General features: G+C 39.2%; 1 protein-coding gene across 1 annotated transcript; it reads right to left on the bottom strand.

The window, feature by feature from the left end:
• Positions 1 to 5871: 5871 nt before the first annotated feature.
• On the bottom strand, positions 5872 to 15417 carry LOC112232329 (galanin receptor type 1-like). The gene is made up of 3 exons (XM_024399299.1): positions 14384 to 15417; positions 14074 to 14139; positions 5872 to 8451 (listed from the first exon to the last, which is right to left on the bottom strand). Exons 1-3 carry the CDS (start codon positions 15116 to 15118, stop codon positions 8134 to 8136), a joined length of 1119 nt encoding a protein of 372 aa, XP_024255067.1. The 5' UTR covers positions 15119 to 15417; the 3' UTR covers positions 5872 to 8133.
• Between the last annotated feature and the right edge of the window lie 1170 nt (positions 15418 to 16587).

The following is a 16587-nucleotide window of genomic DNA, read 5'->3' as shown; positions in this document are numbered from 1 at the left end:
AGCGCAAAAAGGCCTTTGGATCCTTTGCTTGAAGAACGGCAAGTCAAAACACATGTCATTGCCTGGAGATGAGAGGATAGGAGAGAAGAGCAGAGGAAAGGAGAAGAGATGACTGGAGAGGAGAGGAGAATATAGGACCGGAGGAGAGAGGACGAGTGCAGAGCTCAATGTTGACTCCATGGCTATGGCCTTACATACACACACAATTCACAATGCAATGTCTAATAATACTTCCACCCTACTGTTCATTACTTTATATACACCAAAAACAAACAATTTAACTAATTACTACTGCCCAAAACCTGGTCTAAACTGAGTTTGTACAAAAATACACCCTGCATCTCACCCTTCTTTTTGCCAGTATTGTAAATATTGACCAAACATATTTCAGACTTTCCAGAGATAATCCGTATTTTTCCATTATCCTTAGGAGAAAGCCGTCATCGGTAAGTATATTGCCCTAGACTGAGAATAGTATCCAGTTATGGTAGGGGTGAAATAAGTATAGCCAGTTATAATTGTAACGGTTTAGCAGATTTATAAAAAAGATCAGTCTTTACATGGCTGAAAGAAAAGGAATATAACATGAACTGTTTACAGGAAACTCACTTTACATCTTTAGATGAAGTGGTGTGGAAAAATAAATTGGGTGGTGAAATAATTTTCTGTCATGGACAAAGGAACTCAAAGGCTGTGATATTAATTAACAAAAATGTTGATCTGAATGTGCAAATTGTTAGGAATGATTCACAAAGGTGGATCCTTTTGAATATGAAAGTGGACGAAAAAGAGATTTGGCTCATTAATCTATATGGTCCAAATCAGGATGATCCGTCTCATCCTCTCCCAATGAATGAAGATTATGGTAAGGAATTCTTTCCAAATAATATAACAAATTGAAAATTAACACATGTATAGAAAGATCAGTGTGAAGGCCAAATTACAGAGGAAGAACTTTTTTGAGGCTATTAAATCCTTTCAGTCTGGAAAAACCCCAGGGCTTGATGGCATACCAGTAGAGGTATGTCAAGTATTTTTTTATATACTTAAAGCTCCATTGTTAGATTGTTTTAACTACTCCTATAGAAATTGTAGTCTGTCAGGTACTCTGCAGGAAGGTCTGATTTCTCTATTTTTAAAACAAGACCCAGATGGCAAATATAAAGACCCAGTCTATCTAAAAACAAAAACTGGAGGCCCCTTACCCTTCAATGTTGTGATGGAAAAATACTAGCAAAATGCATAGCACTCAGGATGAAAAGGGTTTTAAAAGGTATTGTTCATCCTGATCAGACATGTTTTTTACATGGACGATACATTGGAGATAATATACGACAACTACTAGAAATAATAGAATATCATGAAACATATAAGAAGCCAGGAATGGTATTTATAGTGGATTTTGAAAAGGCATTTGATAAAGTAAGACTGGATTTTATTTATAAATGCCTGGATTTTTTTCAATTTTAGTAATTCTCTTATAAAATGGGTAAAAAAAAATGTATAGCAACCCCAGGTGTAAAATAGTAAATAACAGCTACTTCTCAGAGTTTTGAATTGTCAAGAGGAGTTAAACAAGGGTGTCCGCTGTCACCATATCTATTCGTTATGGCCATCGAAATGCTAGCTATTAAAATCTGATTCAATCAACATTAGAGGATTAGAAATCCAAGGCTTAAAAACAAAGGTGTCCATGTATACCGATGACTCGAGTTTTATATTTAGTCCATGAACTAGATCCCTGCAATGTCTCATTGAATATCTAGATAACTTTTCTGTACTCTCTGGATTAAAACCTAATCATGATAAGTGTACAATATTACGTATTGGATCCTTAAAAAATACACATTTTACATTACCCTGCAGTTTACCTATAACATGGGCTGATGGTGAAGTAGACATACTCTGTATTCATATCACAAAAGATATAAATAAGCTCTCCACAATGAATTTCAATAGAAAACTTATAAAAATAGACAAGACCCTGCAACCATGGAGAGGTAAATACCTGTCTATTTATGGAAAATTGGCCCTGATTAACTCCTTAGTCAGATCTCAGTTTACTCACTTACTTATGGTGCTGCCTACTCCTGATGATTCGTTTTTTCAAATCATATGAGCGAAAAATATTTCGCTTCATCTGGGACGCTAAACCAGACAAAATAAAACGTGCCTATCTATATAATGAATATGAACTGGGTGGGTTGAGATTATTAAATATAAAAGCACTAAACCTCTCTCTAAAAGCTTCACTCATTCAAAAGTTTTATTTGAACCCTAAATGGTTCTCAAGTAGATTACTAAGAAAAGCTAATCTATTGTTTAAAAATAGCCTTTTTGCCTTTGTGCAGATTGCCATGTCTCATTTTCGATTAATTGAAAATGATACTTTTTTCAAAGTATCTCTCTTTTTCAAACAAGCATTGCAGAGCTGGCTACAATTTCAATTTCATCCCCCTGAAAAGATAGAACAAATATTATGGCTGAACTCAAATGTGCTGGTTGATAAAATACCTGTATTTACGGGAAAGATGTTTGAAAAGGGTATTTTGTTCTTAAATTATATTGTAAATTGGAATGGTAGACTTATGTCCTTCATGGAGTTATCAGAATTGTACAGAAAGGTCTGCTCAATCCAAGAGTACAACCAATTGATTACAGTATTACCCCAAAAATGGAGGAGGCGGGAGGAGATTGGGAACTGGTCTGCCCAATATAAAGGATCAAAACAGACGGAGGAATAAAAATAGCATAAATTGGGAAGCATACCAGTTTCATTTGAGGACCAGGATGATGACAACTGTGCCATACAGATTGCAAAATAGTTGGGAAGAGATTTTTGATGTACCAATTCCATGGTACAGGGTGTATGAGTTGATATATAAAAACGACGCAACATTCAAGACATCGTGCATTTCAGCTAAAATTATTATATAGGATTCTTTCTACCAACAAACTGTTGAATATTTGGTGCATAAAATCATCGAAGCTTTGCAGATTTTGTTGTGAAGATACAGAATCAATACACCATTTATTCTGGTATTGCCCTCAGATGTTTCTGTTCTCAGATTCAGGAATGGCTGAAAATGCATAGCATTGATCTAAAATTGACCCTGCAAATAGTACTGTTAGGAGATCTGGAGAGACTGGGTCAGTCAATTAATAATATACTAAAACTCTTAGTAAAAAATATTTATCTTCAACTCGCAATCTGTAGATTCTATTCGATTAGATAGATTGAAATTGTACGTTAAGCATCACAGCATAGTTGAAAGATATGTGTTGCGTAGAAACCCGAAGTGGGTGGCCAGCAGAGATAGATGGGATGGGCTGAGGGAAGCTGAGGGTTGCTATGTGGAATTGGAGACAAGTGGGAGTGGAGTTGCTGTGTGGGAGATAGAATGATGGTCAAAGGTCAAAGTTTTTTTATTTTTAAGTCAAAATAAAACATAATAAAAAGTACATTTGAATGACACTGAGTGGCAGTGTTTTTACAACTAATGCCGGTTTGCCTGAGGCTGATGCCATGCCGGTGTTTGTACACAAACATATACACACACTCTCGTTCAAATAAACACATACAAGAACACACACATACATTTAATAGTGCCAGACATGTACACAAACATATACAGTTGGCATTGCTGTTATGATTTTAGTTGTCCTTGATGTCCTTAAATGTATTTTACATTTTTTTATTAAAAGATTGCATTGTTTGCTATTTTCTGTCTTTTCCTTTTTTCTCTTTAGTTCATTCTCTTGGTTGTTGGTGCATTGTGGGGTTCTTGGGGGTGGGGAATGGAATTAATTGTATTTTTAATTTTTCCTCCTGGGGGGTACTGTGGGAGGTGTCTCAAATGGTTGAGGGACAGCTATTGGGGAACTGTGGGAGGATCTTGGAGGGTTCGGGTTCACATTTTTTGGCCTGGTGGTAGATCGGTCAACGTGCCCTTGAGCAGGGCATTGACCCTGGATGCTTCTGTGTGTCGCTCTGAATGGGAATCTGTTGGATGACTGGTATGATGTAGTTGTTGAGCGGCTTCACTGCAAGTATATTGTATGTTTCGAATATTCAATAAATAAATAAAAAGTTTATTGCATGTTCAGAGGATCCCTTAGCTAATATATTTTATTCCACATGAGACAGATGCATGATTAATGATCTTATTCATATTAATTAGCTTTGGAGGGCAGCTTCTCTAAAATGTTTACAGTCTCATAACATGGTGTGTACAAACCCTCCTCCACCCCATACACATAACTCAGATACTCCATCATAATAAATCATAATTGTGCTGGCGAAACAGTGTCAGCAGCCTCTAACCAAACAGTGCCATGTTACAGTACATATGCTGTTTAATCATAAGTAAACAGTGAAAGCTGTGTGGAAACATAAGTGGGAAGGTAAGATAAAAACCCTCACATACTCCTAGCATATGTTACATGCAAGGGGGGGGCAGATACCTTGTTTAAGTCCAATGTTATTTACCTGCTGGGTCGATAAACTAGAATTCATAGAGCAGATATCTTATCAACTCACAAAATACCAGCACATCCACCAAAGCACAAAATGTGCTAAATATACTTGAACTACACATGAATATTTGTACCTCCACGTGGGTAGAAAGAACCCAAAAAACGTATCCCAAAACCATACCCAGGATGAAACCAGGTTTGACTGGTATAGCCCTCAACAATAGTCTATAATAGCCCTTACTTTCATCCTCTTCGGAATTAAATAAATATATCTCAGTCCTCCAAAATCAATTGCACAAGACGTGGTTGGAGTGTGTTTGCGTTTTTGAGAAAAAGAGTGACCTTGTTATAGTACTGTAGGCTAGAACCGTGGATGTTCTCTGCATGATTAAAGAGTTTTATTTATTGCTGATAATTTTCCTGTGCCACAGGAAATGGAGATGAGTTTTGTGATTTACCTAAATTCACTGAAAACCTGCACTAGCACACGGTTATTTTAACAGTACTGCACTTTTCATGTAGCCCAATTTCAGCCAGCTAATTGCCTAACCACGGTTCAAGCAACATTATGGACTAAAAGTTCAAATCCAGTTGCTGCAGGATTATGCTGCGACAATACTGGTCAAATTAAGATCCTACATCTGTAGGGGACAGCGTTATTTGTTATTCTTATGGGTGAGCATGGTGACCCAGAAAAGAAAGTAGTAAAAGTATGAGGTTGTAAAATAGCTAGCCAAGAAGATTATGAGGAAGGATAAAGTGGATATTTGGATGGGAGCTAGTGGTGTTTACCGTCCTCAAGGGAGCATGCTACCAAAAAAATAATTCACAATAAAAATTGGTTCTGGAATCAACTTCATCTCCACATTCTTGGGCAGCTATGCTTCCGGGATGAGATCGTTTTCATGTTTAATGTATTATGTATGTTTTGTGCTCCAAGTGTGTTTACTAAGACTTGGCTCTTAAAAAAAAAAAGAAAAGCTATTTTTAAGTACTACAGCATTTTTCACGCATTATGATGTGAGACATTTATTCCTACAGAACTGGGTGGCGCTGGATGATGTGGCTGATGATTGGTTGCTTTCTAGTGCAAGAAGATAAGCACATTTTGTATTCATGCCTTGTAAACCAATCTATTCTGAGCGATGCCAGTGGTCCATTGCCTGGGCTAAACAGTCCAATTCAGCACATTAGCCAAATGCCACTTTCAGGAAATGTGTTCTTCTCTCATGGGCCAGCTAGTTGTTACCTGTTACCGCAATGGAAAGGAAGACTTGATTGAGGGAATGGAAGTGAACTACAGATGGTCAAATCCATCTACCTTCATCACGATACTGTATATTGTATGTGCATAGTAGAATGAAATACAACAAATGAAATCAGTGAGTCTTTTCATGAGGAAACATATTGCTTGTCACAACAGTTTAATGTGATATCAACATGTATAATCACTGCATTGGCATAATATTAAAGTGTAGATTTTTGTCAGCATAATATGGAACAAAAACAAAAAATAAGCGTTTTACATTTTCCCAAACATTTTAGAAATTCAAATACAGATAGATATGTGTAGAAAGTGTATTCTATTCCAGAAAGCAAATATTTGATTCACAGTGTTCTGGAGCAGAAACGAAAGAATCATTCAAGAGTCTTAATTCATCAAGAGAGTCTTCATTAAAACACACTGATAACGAGTAATGAGGGATAAAAAATGAATAATTTAACATGATTATCACTTGATAGTCTCTGGGTTGCATTAATCCGTAAATACAAAGTGAAATAAATAATTAGTAGTTCCAAATCATTAGTAGTTCCAACGATTCTACGTGCAGCTGAGTGTAATTGTAACGCCCTTATGTGGTGGTGAGTGGAAACGTGACAAGAGTCACGTTGCTTGGTTGGGGATTGTATGGGAACGTAAATTGCAGGATTTGTAATCTGCGAGTAGCAGCAGTTTCCACTCCATGCATGTCCTTGTTTTCCAACCTTACCCTAACACTTACCTTAGCCACTTGCTACAGTAGCATACCTAAACTTAACCTTACCCTGCCTACCACTTACCCTAACCACTTCATAGCATGCCTTAAACCTTACCCATTCTAGATGTTCATTACTGACATTCGTTTACGCTTAAGTAAGAGTGTGCAACTGCGCCTCGCTATGGAGATAGCCACGCACCGTACAATGACCACGAAGAGAGTTTCCCATGGCAGTACTCAAATATATACAAATCCGTATGAGAGAGTTTTCTCCTATACCATGGATAGAAATAACCAAAGTGCTGTCTCTTCCATGTTTTTAGTTTTTTACTGTATTCATTATTGTTCTCTATCTAGAGTAGGCAATCCCTGATTGGCTTATGTTAACCAAACAAAATATTTAAAGAGTACTAGCTAGCTTTTGACACATAAAATGAGAAGAAGTAACTTTTTTTTTCAAATCTCTCTCACATATACTGAACTACCAAACATGGATGTGGTGTTAGCTGTGAAAAGGAGCAGGATATACTTTTGTGAGAATAATTGTGTGGGTTCTCTTTCTGTCTACTTCTGATTGTAAGTAGTTACCACAGACTAACAAAATCTTGGCACTCTGATCTTTGAAGAATTTTTTTTAGTTTACTCTCTAATGATGGGCAGAAATGGAAGTCAAAGGGTAACGAGATCCCACACAATGCCTTTGAACCACATACAGCACCTGTACAAGCCAATGTCATGACAAAACAATACGCCATCAAACATGGACTTTCCATATCATGCACCGATTCAATTAATAAGATAAAGTAGGCTTATATTGAGTACACATTTGAATATTTTTTTAATAGTTTATACAATAGCCTTATTAAAAATCCCAACTCGTGTTTTTTCTTTTCATTGCAAAGTCTATTACAGATGGCAAGACAGGTTTAGGTTATATGGACAACATTTCCCTTGTATACACGTTGGCAACTCACAACAAGAGAATTGACCATTACATTCAAACAACAAAATGTTTTCTCTTCAAACAGTATTCAACTTTAAAGACAAAATTACACTGTATACATTTTGTATATTCTGGGCAACATCTAATAGAGCAATAGCTAATATGTTTTAACAATTCAAAACTACTCCATGATAGGCTACCATGTAACATATACAGCAGTAACATCAGGCTTTAATGTGTAGAGGGAAGCTATATTACAGACACTCATTTCAATTGCTACTGAAGAGAGCAGCAATACAGCATCACAAAGGACCAACAATATGCACATGCACATGTAAGAAGGCAATTGACCAAACATTCACAGTTTTGATGTATAATAAGATTGGCCAGTGAAATATCAAAGTCCACATTCTCTCCTTTCCCGAGAGTCAGACTCTGCAATCTTCCTGTGATAATGACAGAGAGAACGAGAGAGAGGAAGCAAGATAAAGAGAGAGAAAGAGACGCTCACTACACACGTCCAGTATGGCACATCGTCTGGCGTGGCATTATTTTGACGATGGAACAGCGCTGATGTGGACCTATGTAGCTTGAACCATATCCAGTTTTCTTCATATTGTCTTCATACCGTTTCCGAATCGAAACAATGAACCTCATAGCATTATGTCTCAGGAGGACCCTTGAAAACAGCCAATCATCATGGCCATAGTTGAGCTGGCACTCGGTGACCTCCAATCAGACGTTGGTGCAGTTGGTGGAGGGCGGTGTGTTGTCCACCTTGCTGCGGAACTCCTTGAGTTCGTTGAGAGGGGAGTTGGTAACCTGACACCTGAACACCTGCTTGTAGGCCTTCCTGAAGTTCTCCGAGAGGAAGGCATAGATGACAGGGTTGACGGAGGAGTTGCTATAGGCTAGGCAGTGGGCTGCCACCCGGAACAAGAAGGACCACTGGGTCAAGGGGAAGTTGCCAAACTCCACCCACAGGTGGACCACATGGTGGGGGAGCCATGACAGGCAGAACACAACCACCACTACAAGAACCGTCTGGGCAGTCTAGTGGAGAGAGAGAGAGGAGAGGGGGGGCACATGGTAAAAGATCTTCAAGTATGAAGAATTGAATTTACCTTTCATTAATTTAATTTAATTTAACTTCTGAACGCATCTACTGATGTCAATACATTGTCTAGTTGTTATAACTATGTGCGTCCACTAAGCATGTGACGTGTATAACCTTGTCCCTTTATGAGATTGTCGTTCAGTAGAATCTGGGATGTTCTCATGTCTTTTGCCAAAACTAGCAGAGCTAAAGGTGGCATCTGTCGGATGAAATGCCAATTTCATGCTTGCTGGCCTTGCTCTGCCTTTCCCCTGCATTCCTGGCTTGCAGATTGATTTACCGCCGTGGTCAATAATTAGCACGCAACATGGGAGATATATTAAAGAGCGGGGACATACAGAGAAGGCATTGGGGCAGGGCTGGAGATGTTTACAAATGTGTCTGCTTGCTTTCCGCTGCTATTTAAGTGTCTGCCTGCCACAGCAGTTCCTGAGCCACGCTAACAGGGAAGCACATGGATCTTCTCCAGGAAACTGGGAGGCGATGCTCAGAAAAAAAGGAGGGAGGGAAGGAGAAAGGGAGATGAAGGACACAGAGAGAGGAGTGAGGCGGGGAGAAAGATAGATGGTCAAAGACCGATAGGAACGCTAACTATAAAATAACAGACCTGTAATATAGAGACAGCGAGATCAGACACAGAGGGATAGATGTAGCTAAGTAATGAATTGAATGAAGTGAGGTTTTCAGTAACCTTGGTGGCATCATGAAAATGTACATAAGTCCAGCTCAAATACCTACCATTCAGCACTACAACCAGCCCAAAATCAACATCAACCACATTGTTGCAAAAGGCACAGCCCCATAAAAAAATCTCCCTTTAACCTGTTCCCAGGTCTCCCTTGAAGACCAGCAGAACTGACTGTACCCTGAACTCCCAATCATTCAGAACTGTCAAATTGGTATGTGTAGTGTTCAATTATTCGTTCAACAGTCAAATCCCAAAACCTTGTTCTGTTATTTATTTTACCATCATTAGTTAAGTCTAGGTGTTTGAGACTATGTGTTCGTTTCTCTTGGAGAACGAACACAGCTAATTTGATGGTGACAACTTGTGAATCTATAAATTGTTCTTGGGCTCATATATGGAAATATAAATATATAAATCATATATAAATCACTGTCTTAAGCTACTGTATATGGTATGGAAGAGGAATCGGAATCTGTTTGTATAGTACAGCACACATACACAACCAACACACACACACATACCCAAACACACACGCCCACACACACACAGTCAGAGGGGCTCAAAATCCCCCAAAAGACAAAATCAATGAAGTGAAACAGTGGAGGTAGGACATTGTGACTTCCCCTCTACCATCCTCACATTGAAGGGCTTTAGGTCTCCATTTAGAGGCTATTGGAAGAACAAGTCCAGCATTGGCATCCATAACAATTCCTGTGTGCTGTTAAATTAAACGCCTAATTGAATTAAATAACAGAGTAAAACTGTTAAATCTGCTAATTAACTGTGCCTCACACCTCCTACACTGGGAATTCATTAAAACATAGTGGCATGTCAATCAAAAACAAACCCATTGCCTACTCCAGGGAACACCTTTTTTTGCCTGAACAGCCTAAAGATGACTGCAATCGCTAACAACCGTCTGTTGACATTTCATTTATTTAAGTATGTATATTATGAAGTGTCAGAAAGTACTGGAATTCATATGACGCATCCCATTTATAACCAAGTGCATGATACAAGAAATCCATGTTTATCTGGCCTCCATTGATCTCCCATGTTACGATTCCCTTTTATAATAATCCAAACACATGGTCAAGATCATTTTTGAGGAGTGGATTGAAAGTAAAACATTTGCTCAATACACTTGTCAAAGTGAAAGGACAAAGAGGATTACAGGAGCTTCCCTATGAGCACAAGATGTTGAAAATATGTCATTTTTTGTTGTGCTGGGATGCCACACACAACAGTCTATAAACTCCCTGTCCTCCTCCTGTGTGTACCTAGGGCTGATAAGTGGAGACGTTTTATAATAGTGGCAATAGTAGCATTGTTTTCCCAGCTGCTCCTGATACGTTGTTTCACAGCATTGGAGGAGTTACTGAACTGATGGCTGGAGGTCGAGGCCAGCATCCTCCTACTCCTCACACATGCACACACATATGTGAGCGCACACATGCATACATGCATACATACATACATACATACATGCATACATACATACATACATTGAGTGTACAAAACATTATGAACACCAGCTTTTTCCATGACATAGACTGACCAGGTGAATCCAGTTGAAAGCTATGATCCCTTATTTATGTGTTAAATCCACTTCAATCAGTGTAGATGAAGGGGAGGAGACAGATTAAAGAAGGATTTTAAGCCTTGAGACAGTTGAGACATGGATTGTGTGTGTGTTCCATTCAGAGGGTGAATAAGCAAGACAAATGATTTAATTACTTTTGAACAGGGTATGGCGGTAGGTACCAGGCTCACCGGTTTGTGTCAAGAACTGCATCGCTACTGGGTTTTTCACACTCAACAGTTTCCCGTGTGTATCAAGAATGGACCACCACCCAAATGACATCCAGCCATCTTGACACAAACTGTGGGAAGCATTGGAGTCAACATGGGCCAGCATCCCTGTGGAACGCGTTCGACACCTTGTAGAGTCCATACCCAGACAAATTGAGGCTGTTGTGAGGGCAAAAGTGGCAGGTGGATTCAATATTATGAAGGTGTTCTTAATGTTTTGTAGACACACAAGCACACACACACACACACAATTGATTATACCTTTAATTGAACACCTTGTGTCTTGATCTGCCTGTGGACACAGCCTCTGTTTTCTTTACTCATTTGACACATTTAACTGTATTCACAGTGAAAGCTTTAAGTGTAAATAAGTTAGGCTGGTTGGGTGAGATGATTGACGGCTCAGACATGCGCATCGATTTGAATCAGGCAGCAATATCTTTTCAGCTAGGTTTCCATCCAACTGGCAACATATTTTCATGAGAATATTCAAAAAATCTGCATAAAAACAATATGTGCACGTTCCCACCAGAGATGTGTTTCCATCCAATTGACTTATTGTGGATGTGCGCAATGACATAGTCCACATAAAAATTAATTAATTAAATTCCCATGTACCGGATAAAAAATACATAAGTTAAATGGGTTTCCATCACATTTTCAACTCTACTGGTGGTTTTGTTACATTATATAGTGCATGTGCCCCATCTGGTATTGGCAAGTGCATTCTAGACAACAGCTCTCAGATACCATTTTTTTTTAAATAGGCAAGTCAGTTAAGAACAAATTCTTATTTTCAATGACAGCCTAGGAACAGTGGGCTAACTGCCTTGTTCAGGGGGAGAATGACACATGTTTATATTGTCAGCTCGGGGATATGGTCTTGTGACCTTTCGGTTACTAGTCCAACACTCTAACCACTAGGCTACCTGCCGCCCCAATGGCTATATAGCCTACGTTATGAGATTATTATGGACAAAATAGCGCGATAATTTTTATTTGTCAAATTGCAGCCAAGCATCGATCATCATGTCACCAGACTAAGACCCTCGATATTAATTGGAAAGGAGCATCTAGCCCATCCCCTTTCACTTTCCCTCCCTGTGAAGTTCCTCGTCATTTCTTTCATTTGTAGCCTAATAAACTGAAGGATGGCCTGAGTCATAGTGGGAGGACCTCACAGCGTGTAATCGAGTGTCTCCGAGTGACATAAAGATCCCACCTTGTCTAGCGTATTTAGCTTTGTCGACATTTGGAAAGTTTACCGACAAATGAACTGTTTCCATCAGGCCTATCGTGACAATTTTTTATCCGGCATAAAAAGGTTGGATTATAGTGAAGATATTCCTATAGATAAATAGTATTTCATTAGTCAGAGTTTATACTCATTGAATGACATTTGAACTGTCTATATGTGACCAAATGAGAATATATTTTTGTGAACGCATAGTTCAGACCAACATGAATCTTTTATTGTTTAGTTATGCGTAAGCCATGTGGACCAATGTCTTGGCATATTGTTAACGGCCAACACTAAAGAGCCAGGCGAGCAACAGCAGCGGGTTGGTTTAGACAGGCAAATGGCCATTAAGAAGAGTAATGGCTGAAAGTCCAGTTTAATTGCACTTTCCCACTCTGCTGCTTCACTCAAGTGTGGTAATTGACAGGTGCTTCAGGGACATGGTAGATGGAATGTACTGCCGATACCAAGTGCCTTATATTCAATTTACAATACTGACTAAGTTTATTGGTTATTTTTCTTCACTAGACTATTATTTTTGCCTAGAAAACTGCCAATGGGATGTTGGTTGTTCAATAGTATACGTTGAAGCTCTATGCAGGTGCGCCAGTATGTGAGGGAGGCTAGGGGGTGGTCCGGGCGGGGGGCTAAGCCGCTAGTTTGGAAGTTGGAGATTTTTGCATTTTTCAAACACCGGAAACAGCCTTTTCCTACAATCCAGAGTCATCATAATCATTATAATTCATTCTATGTCAACAATATTTCTATTTGTCTGCATATCTAAACATACCTCTTGAGCTGTCTGTGGTTCTTCTTTTAAAGAAAACTAAATATGCTTCTCTGCATCTCTGCTCAAAATCTGGGTAAAAGATTGAAAGGAATGTGAGTTTTGTTCAGTACATGTAGTTATTGCTTGCTTTTCTGAAATCTACCAAACTTGCCAGAAGACATGTCAGCTAAGATAGTTAGACAAGCTAGTTACTCTAACTTGATTGATAGCATGGAATGGCTTCTTGGTAGCCAGATATGAGGTTGGGAGATTGGGAAGCTATCTGTGCCTGCTAAAGCCAACTTCATAAAATTGCTAGGTGGCGAGAAACAACAACCAATATTTATTTTTTTACATAAATATATCTTTGAAAACATCTTATCCAAATAGTGTTTTTTAGGCTAGAAGGATGGACGCCTTAAATCTGAAATTATATTGAATGTTTTAACACTTGCCTAAAGCTCTTGACAACATGTCTAGAAAAAGCATGAAAGTAAAAATGTCAAAAAACAACCAAACAGGTTCCCCGTCTCTTGTTTGGCACATGGCTGAGCTGAGTGATGAGGCATAACTCCTTTCAAATTCATAGACAGCTCTTTTAAATTCAAGGACTGACATGCCACGATGGTCAAACTCCTTGACATAGTTTTAACCATATTTTGACGCTAAACCATGTATCTTTACATTCTTGACGTAAACAAGTAGTACAACCTTCTATTTTGGTTTATGATAAAGCCATAGTGGGTCATAGTGCTAAGCTCATGAGACATGTATAAGTTATATTCTTCAAGAGTCATTAAGTAAATACTATGAATTGAAATGACGATTGCACAGCTTCCTAAATCCCAGACTGTAGCTTTAAATCCCAGACTGTAGCTTTAAATCCCAGACTGTAACTAATGTTGGTCTTGTTCCCCTACTATTGCTGCTGGACAACTGGTGTGGGAGACTGTAATACTCCAACATACTGCATTTGTTGGACTGTCCGCCATACACTAATGATCACCATCAACAGTCAATATGAAAATGTCATGAATGGTTTTACATACCTTCTTTTTCGATGCCTCTGACTTTCTGGACATGTTTTTGAGTTTTTTGTGCAGGTGATTTAAAACCTGAAAATGCATAAAGAATTGTGTGATGACCTATCAAACGATGAATTAAAGCCTGTGCTATAACAAATATGTAATAACATTGTATTGAAATAATTTATTTTCAAAGGCTATCTAATTTATGTCTTAGTTGTCCCCACCTTAGATTACACAAACTGACATATGTTGACATATGTTGACAAATTGGCAAATGTGAAGGCAATTATCTATCAATACAATAATAAATAAATCAGGATTGCCTGCGTACCTTTGCGTAACAGAACGAAATCAGCAGCAGGGGCAATACATAACCAAAAACAAACGTGCACACAACATAGACTTTCTTTTGGTTTTGATCCGGCCACACTTCCCAGCAATAAGTGTGATTCTCGTCTCTCTGGTATATGTTGTGTATGACCGCGACTGGCGCCGCCATGGCCAAAGAGAGTATCCAAATGACCACCACTCCGATCAAAGCGTGCTTTGACACGCGGATGTAGGACGACTTTCTGGAGTGAACAATGGCAATGTAGCGGTCCACCGACATTGCGGACAAGGTGAAAATACTGACTAGCATGGAAACCGTGAAGAAATAATGAATAAACTTGCAGATGAAGGCACCCAGAACCCATGTCGGCATCATGTAAATAGTTGACTGAAAAGGGATGCAGAAAAGCAGATAGGACAGGTCGGCGATGCTAAGGTTGAGGATGAATATGTTGGTGGTGCTCCGTGGTTTTCCGGGTTTACTACGTGCCAGCACCGTGATGACCATGGAGTTTCCCAACACTCCAAGCGTAAAGATGAGTCCGAAAACTAAAAGCGTAATGAAGTTGTCCATGCCAATCCCGAACAGAAGTTTCTGATTTTCCTCCTCGACATCCGTTCTGTTGAGATACCATGATGCAAATTCGGTTAGGTTGTCCAAACCAGACGAGTTCATCACTTTTTCTAGTGCTGGACTATTTTCAAATTTAACTGTAGGGCGCACAAATGCCTTCATATGTCTTCATGGGTCGTTTGACAGTAGCTGGCAGACGTTTTTGCCTATTCAGATAACAAAAGCATAATTTGTTTCAAAGTCTCTTGAGTCTCTTGAATACAGCCATCACACAATATTGTATCTCAATTCGTTACAATGTTCCCTCATTGTTTTTCGATACAATGTAAGTGAAGATACTTTTTACGATACATTTTGTCAATATGTCTGAAGTTAGCTGCCCAGAGTGTACTGTTCTATATATTCTTGGTGCGTAATGCAGTTGCTGTCTGAACCTGGTGCGTCCTCAGTCGCTGGATGGCTCCGCTCAAATCCCTCCTCGCCCTATTTCCCACTCCATATTATAGAAGGGGCTGGGCTGCGCGTCTCACGTCAGCTTTCAGTACCACCGCCCAAGATGTACTAAAAAGCACTCCAAAATTAAACTTGGCCTGTCCACGTTCTCGCGGTCATAATTATGCACAATGCGATGTATAAGATATCGAATGACATCATTCTCGTGTAGGCTAACATCTTAAAACACACACATACATACACGCATGGATACACACACACACACACACAGACATACATGCGCAGACACACACACACACACACACACACACACACACACACACACACACACACACACACACACACACACACACACACACACACACACACACACACACACTGTTACGGATACAGGTATCCTGTGTATTTCTTTTCTCTCTTCCTCACAGGTGACAATCATCATTCCCCAATCAGTCATCAATCAGTCGCTAATCAGAAGACACACCTCCTGTTTCCATTACCCTATCACATTCCCTTTCCCTTGGTTTAAAAACCCTGTCTGTTGTTTGCTCTAGAGCTCAATCTCTCTGTCAATGCCATCTGTCTGTAGATCTCTCTGTCAATGCCATCTGTCTGTAGATCTCTTGTTTGGTTTTTGCAACTACATGCAACTACAAGATGTCGCCCATGGGCATACACTACCCATAGGAACACTTTGTATAAAAACACTAGTTAGAACTGGGCGGACCACCCACTGTATTTTTGGTTAGTTAGTTAGCTGTTGGTGAAGTAGGCTTGTCTAGCTTAGGGATGTTTTTGGATACTTATTATTTCTTTCCTTGGGTCTAGCTCAGCCCCTTTTCCTGCTTCCCCCCCATTTACCGTGTGTTTTCAAATAAACCATGAGTGTTTGACGGTAATTTAGTTGTCTGTGGTTATTTCGTTCTCACTTTTACTTTTTCACTATTATAATTTGTATGAGTTATGTTACGGGTCTCGTTACCATCCCCCCCTAGACTGTCGGGCCCAAAAGGGATTCGTAACATAAGTGGGGGCTCATCCAGGATATTTCTTTACTGACAACAAATACCGCTCATGCAAATGGTTGTAGTGGCATAGTTCAGTGTTGAGCGTCATAGCTGATGTAGCATTAGTGTTTGCTATTTGTTGACTTGGGTGTAGTATTAAAAGATGGCTCC

This window comes from Oncorhynchus tshawytscha, linkage group LG03 (genome assembly GCF_018296145.1).
Source record: "Oncorhynchus tshawytscha isolate Ot180627B linkage group LG03, Otsh_v2.0, whole genome shotgun sequence".
In the NCBI taxonomy this organism is placed as follows: Eukaryota; Metazoa; Chordata; class Actinopteri; order Salmoniformes; family Salmonidae; genus Oncorhynchus; species Oncorhynchus tshawytscha.
This window is presented reverse-complemented; position numbering and strand designations above follow the sequence as displayed.

Coding starts and splice junctions, on each gene's coding strand:
- LOC112232329 (XM_024399299.1), bottom strand. CDS start 15,118: ATGAAGGCATTTGTGCGCCCTACAGTTAAATTTGAAAATAGTCCAGCA. Junction 14,140..14,383: donor TTTCGTTCTGTTACGCAAAG/GTACGCAGGCAA, acceptor ATGCATTTTCAG/GTTTTAAATCACCTGCACAA. Junction 8,452..14,073: donor CAGAGGCATCGAAAAAGAAG/GTATGTAAAACC, acceptor TCTCTCCACTAG/ACTGCCCAGACGGTTCTTGT.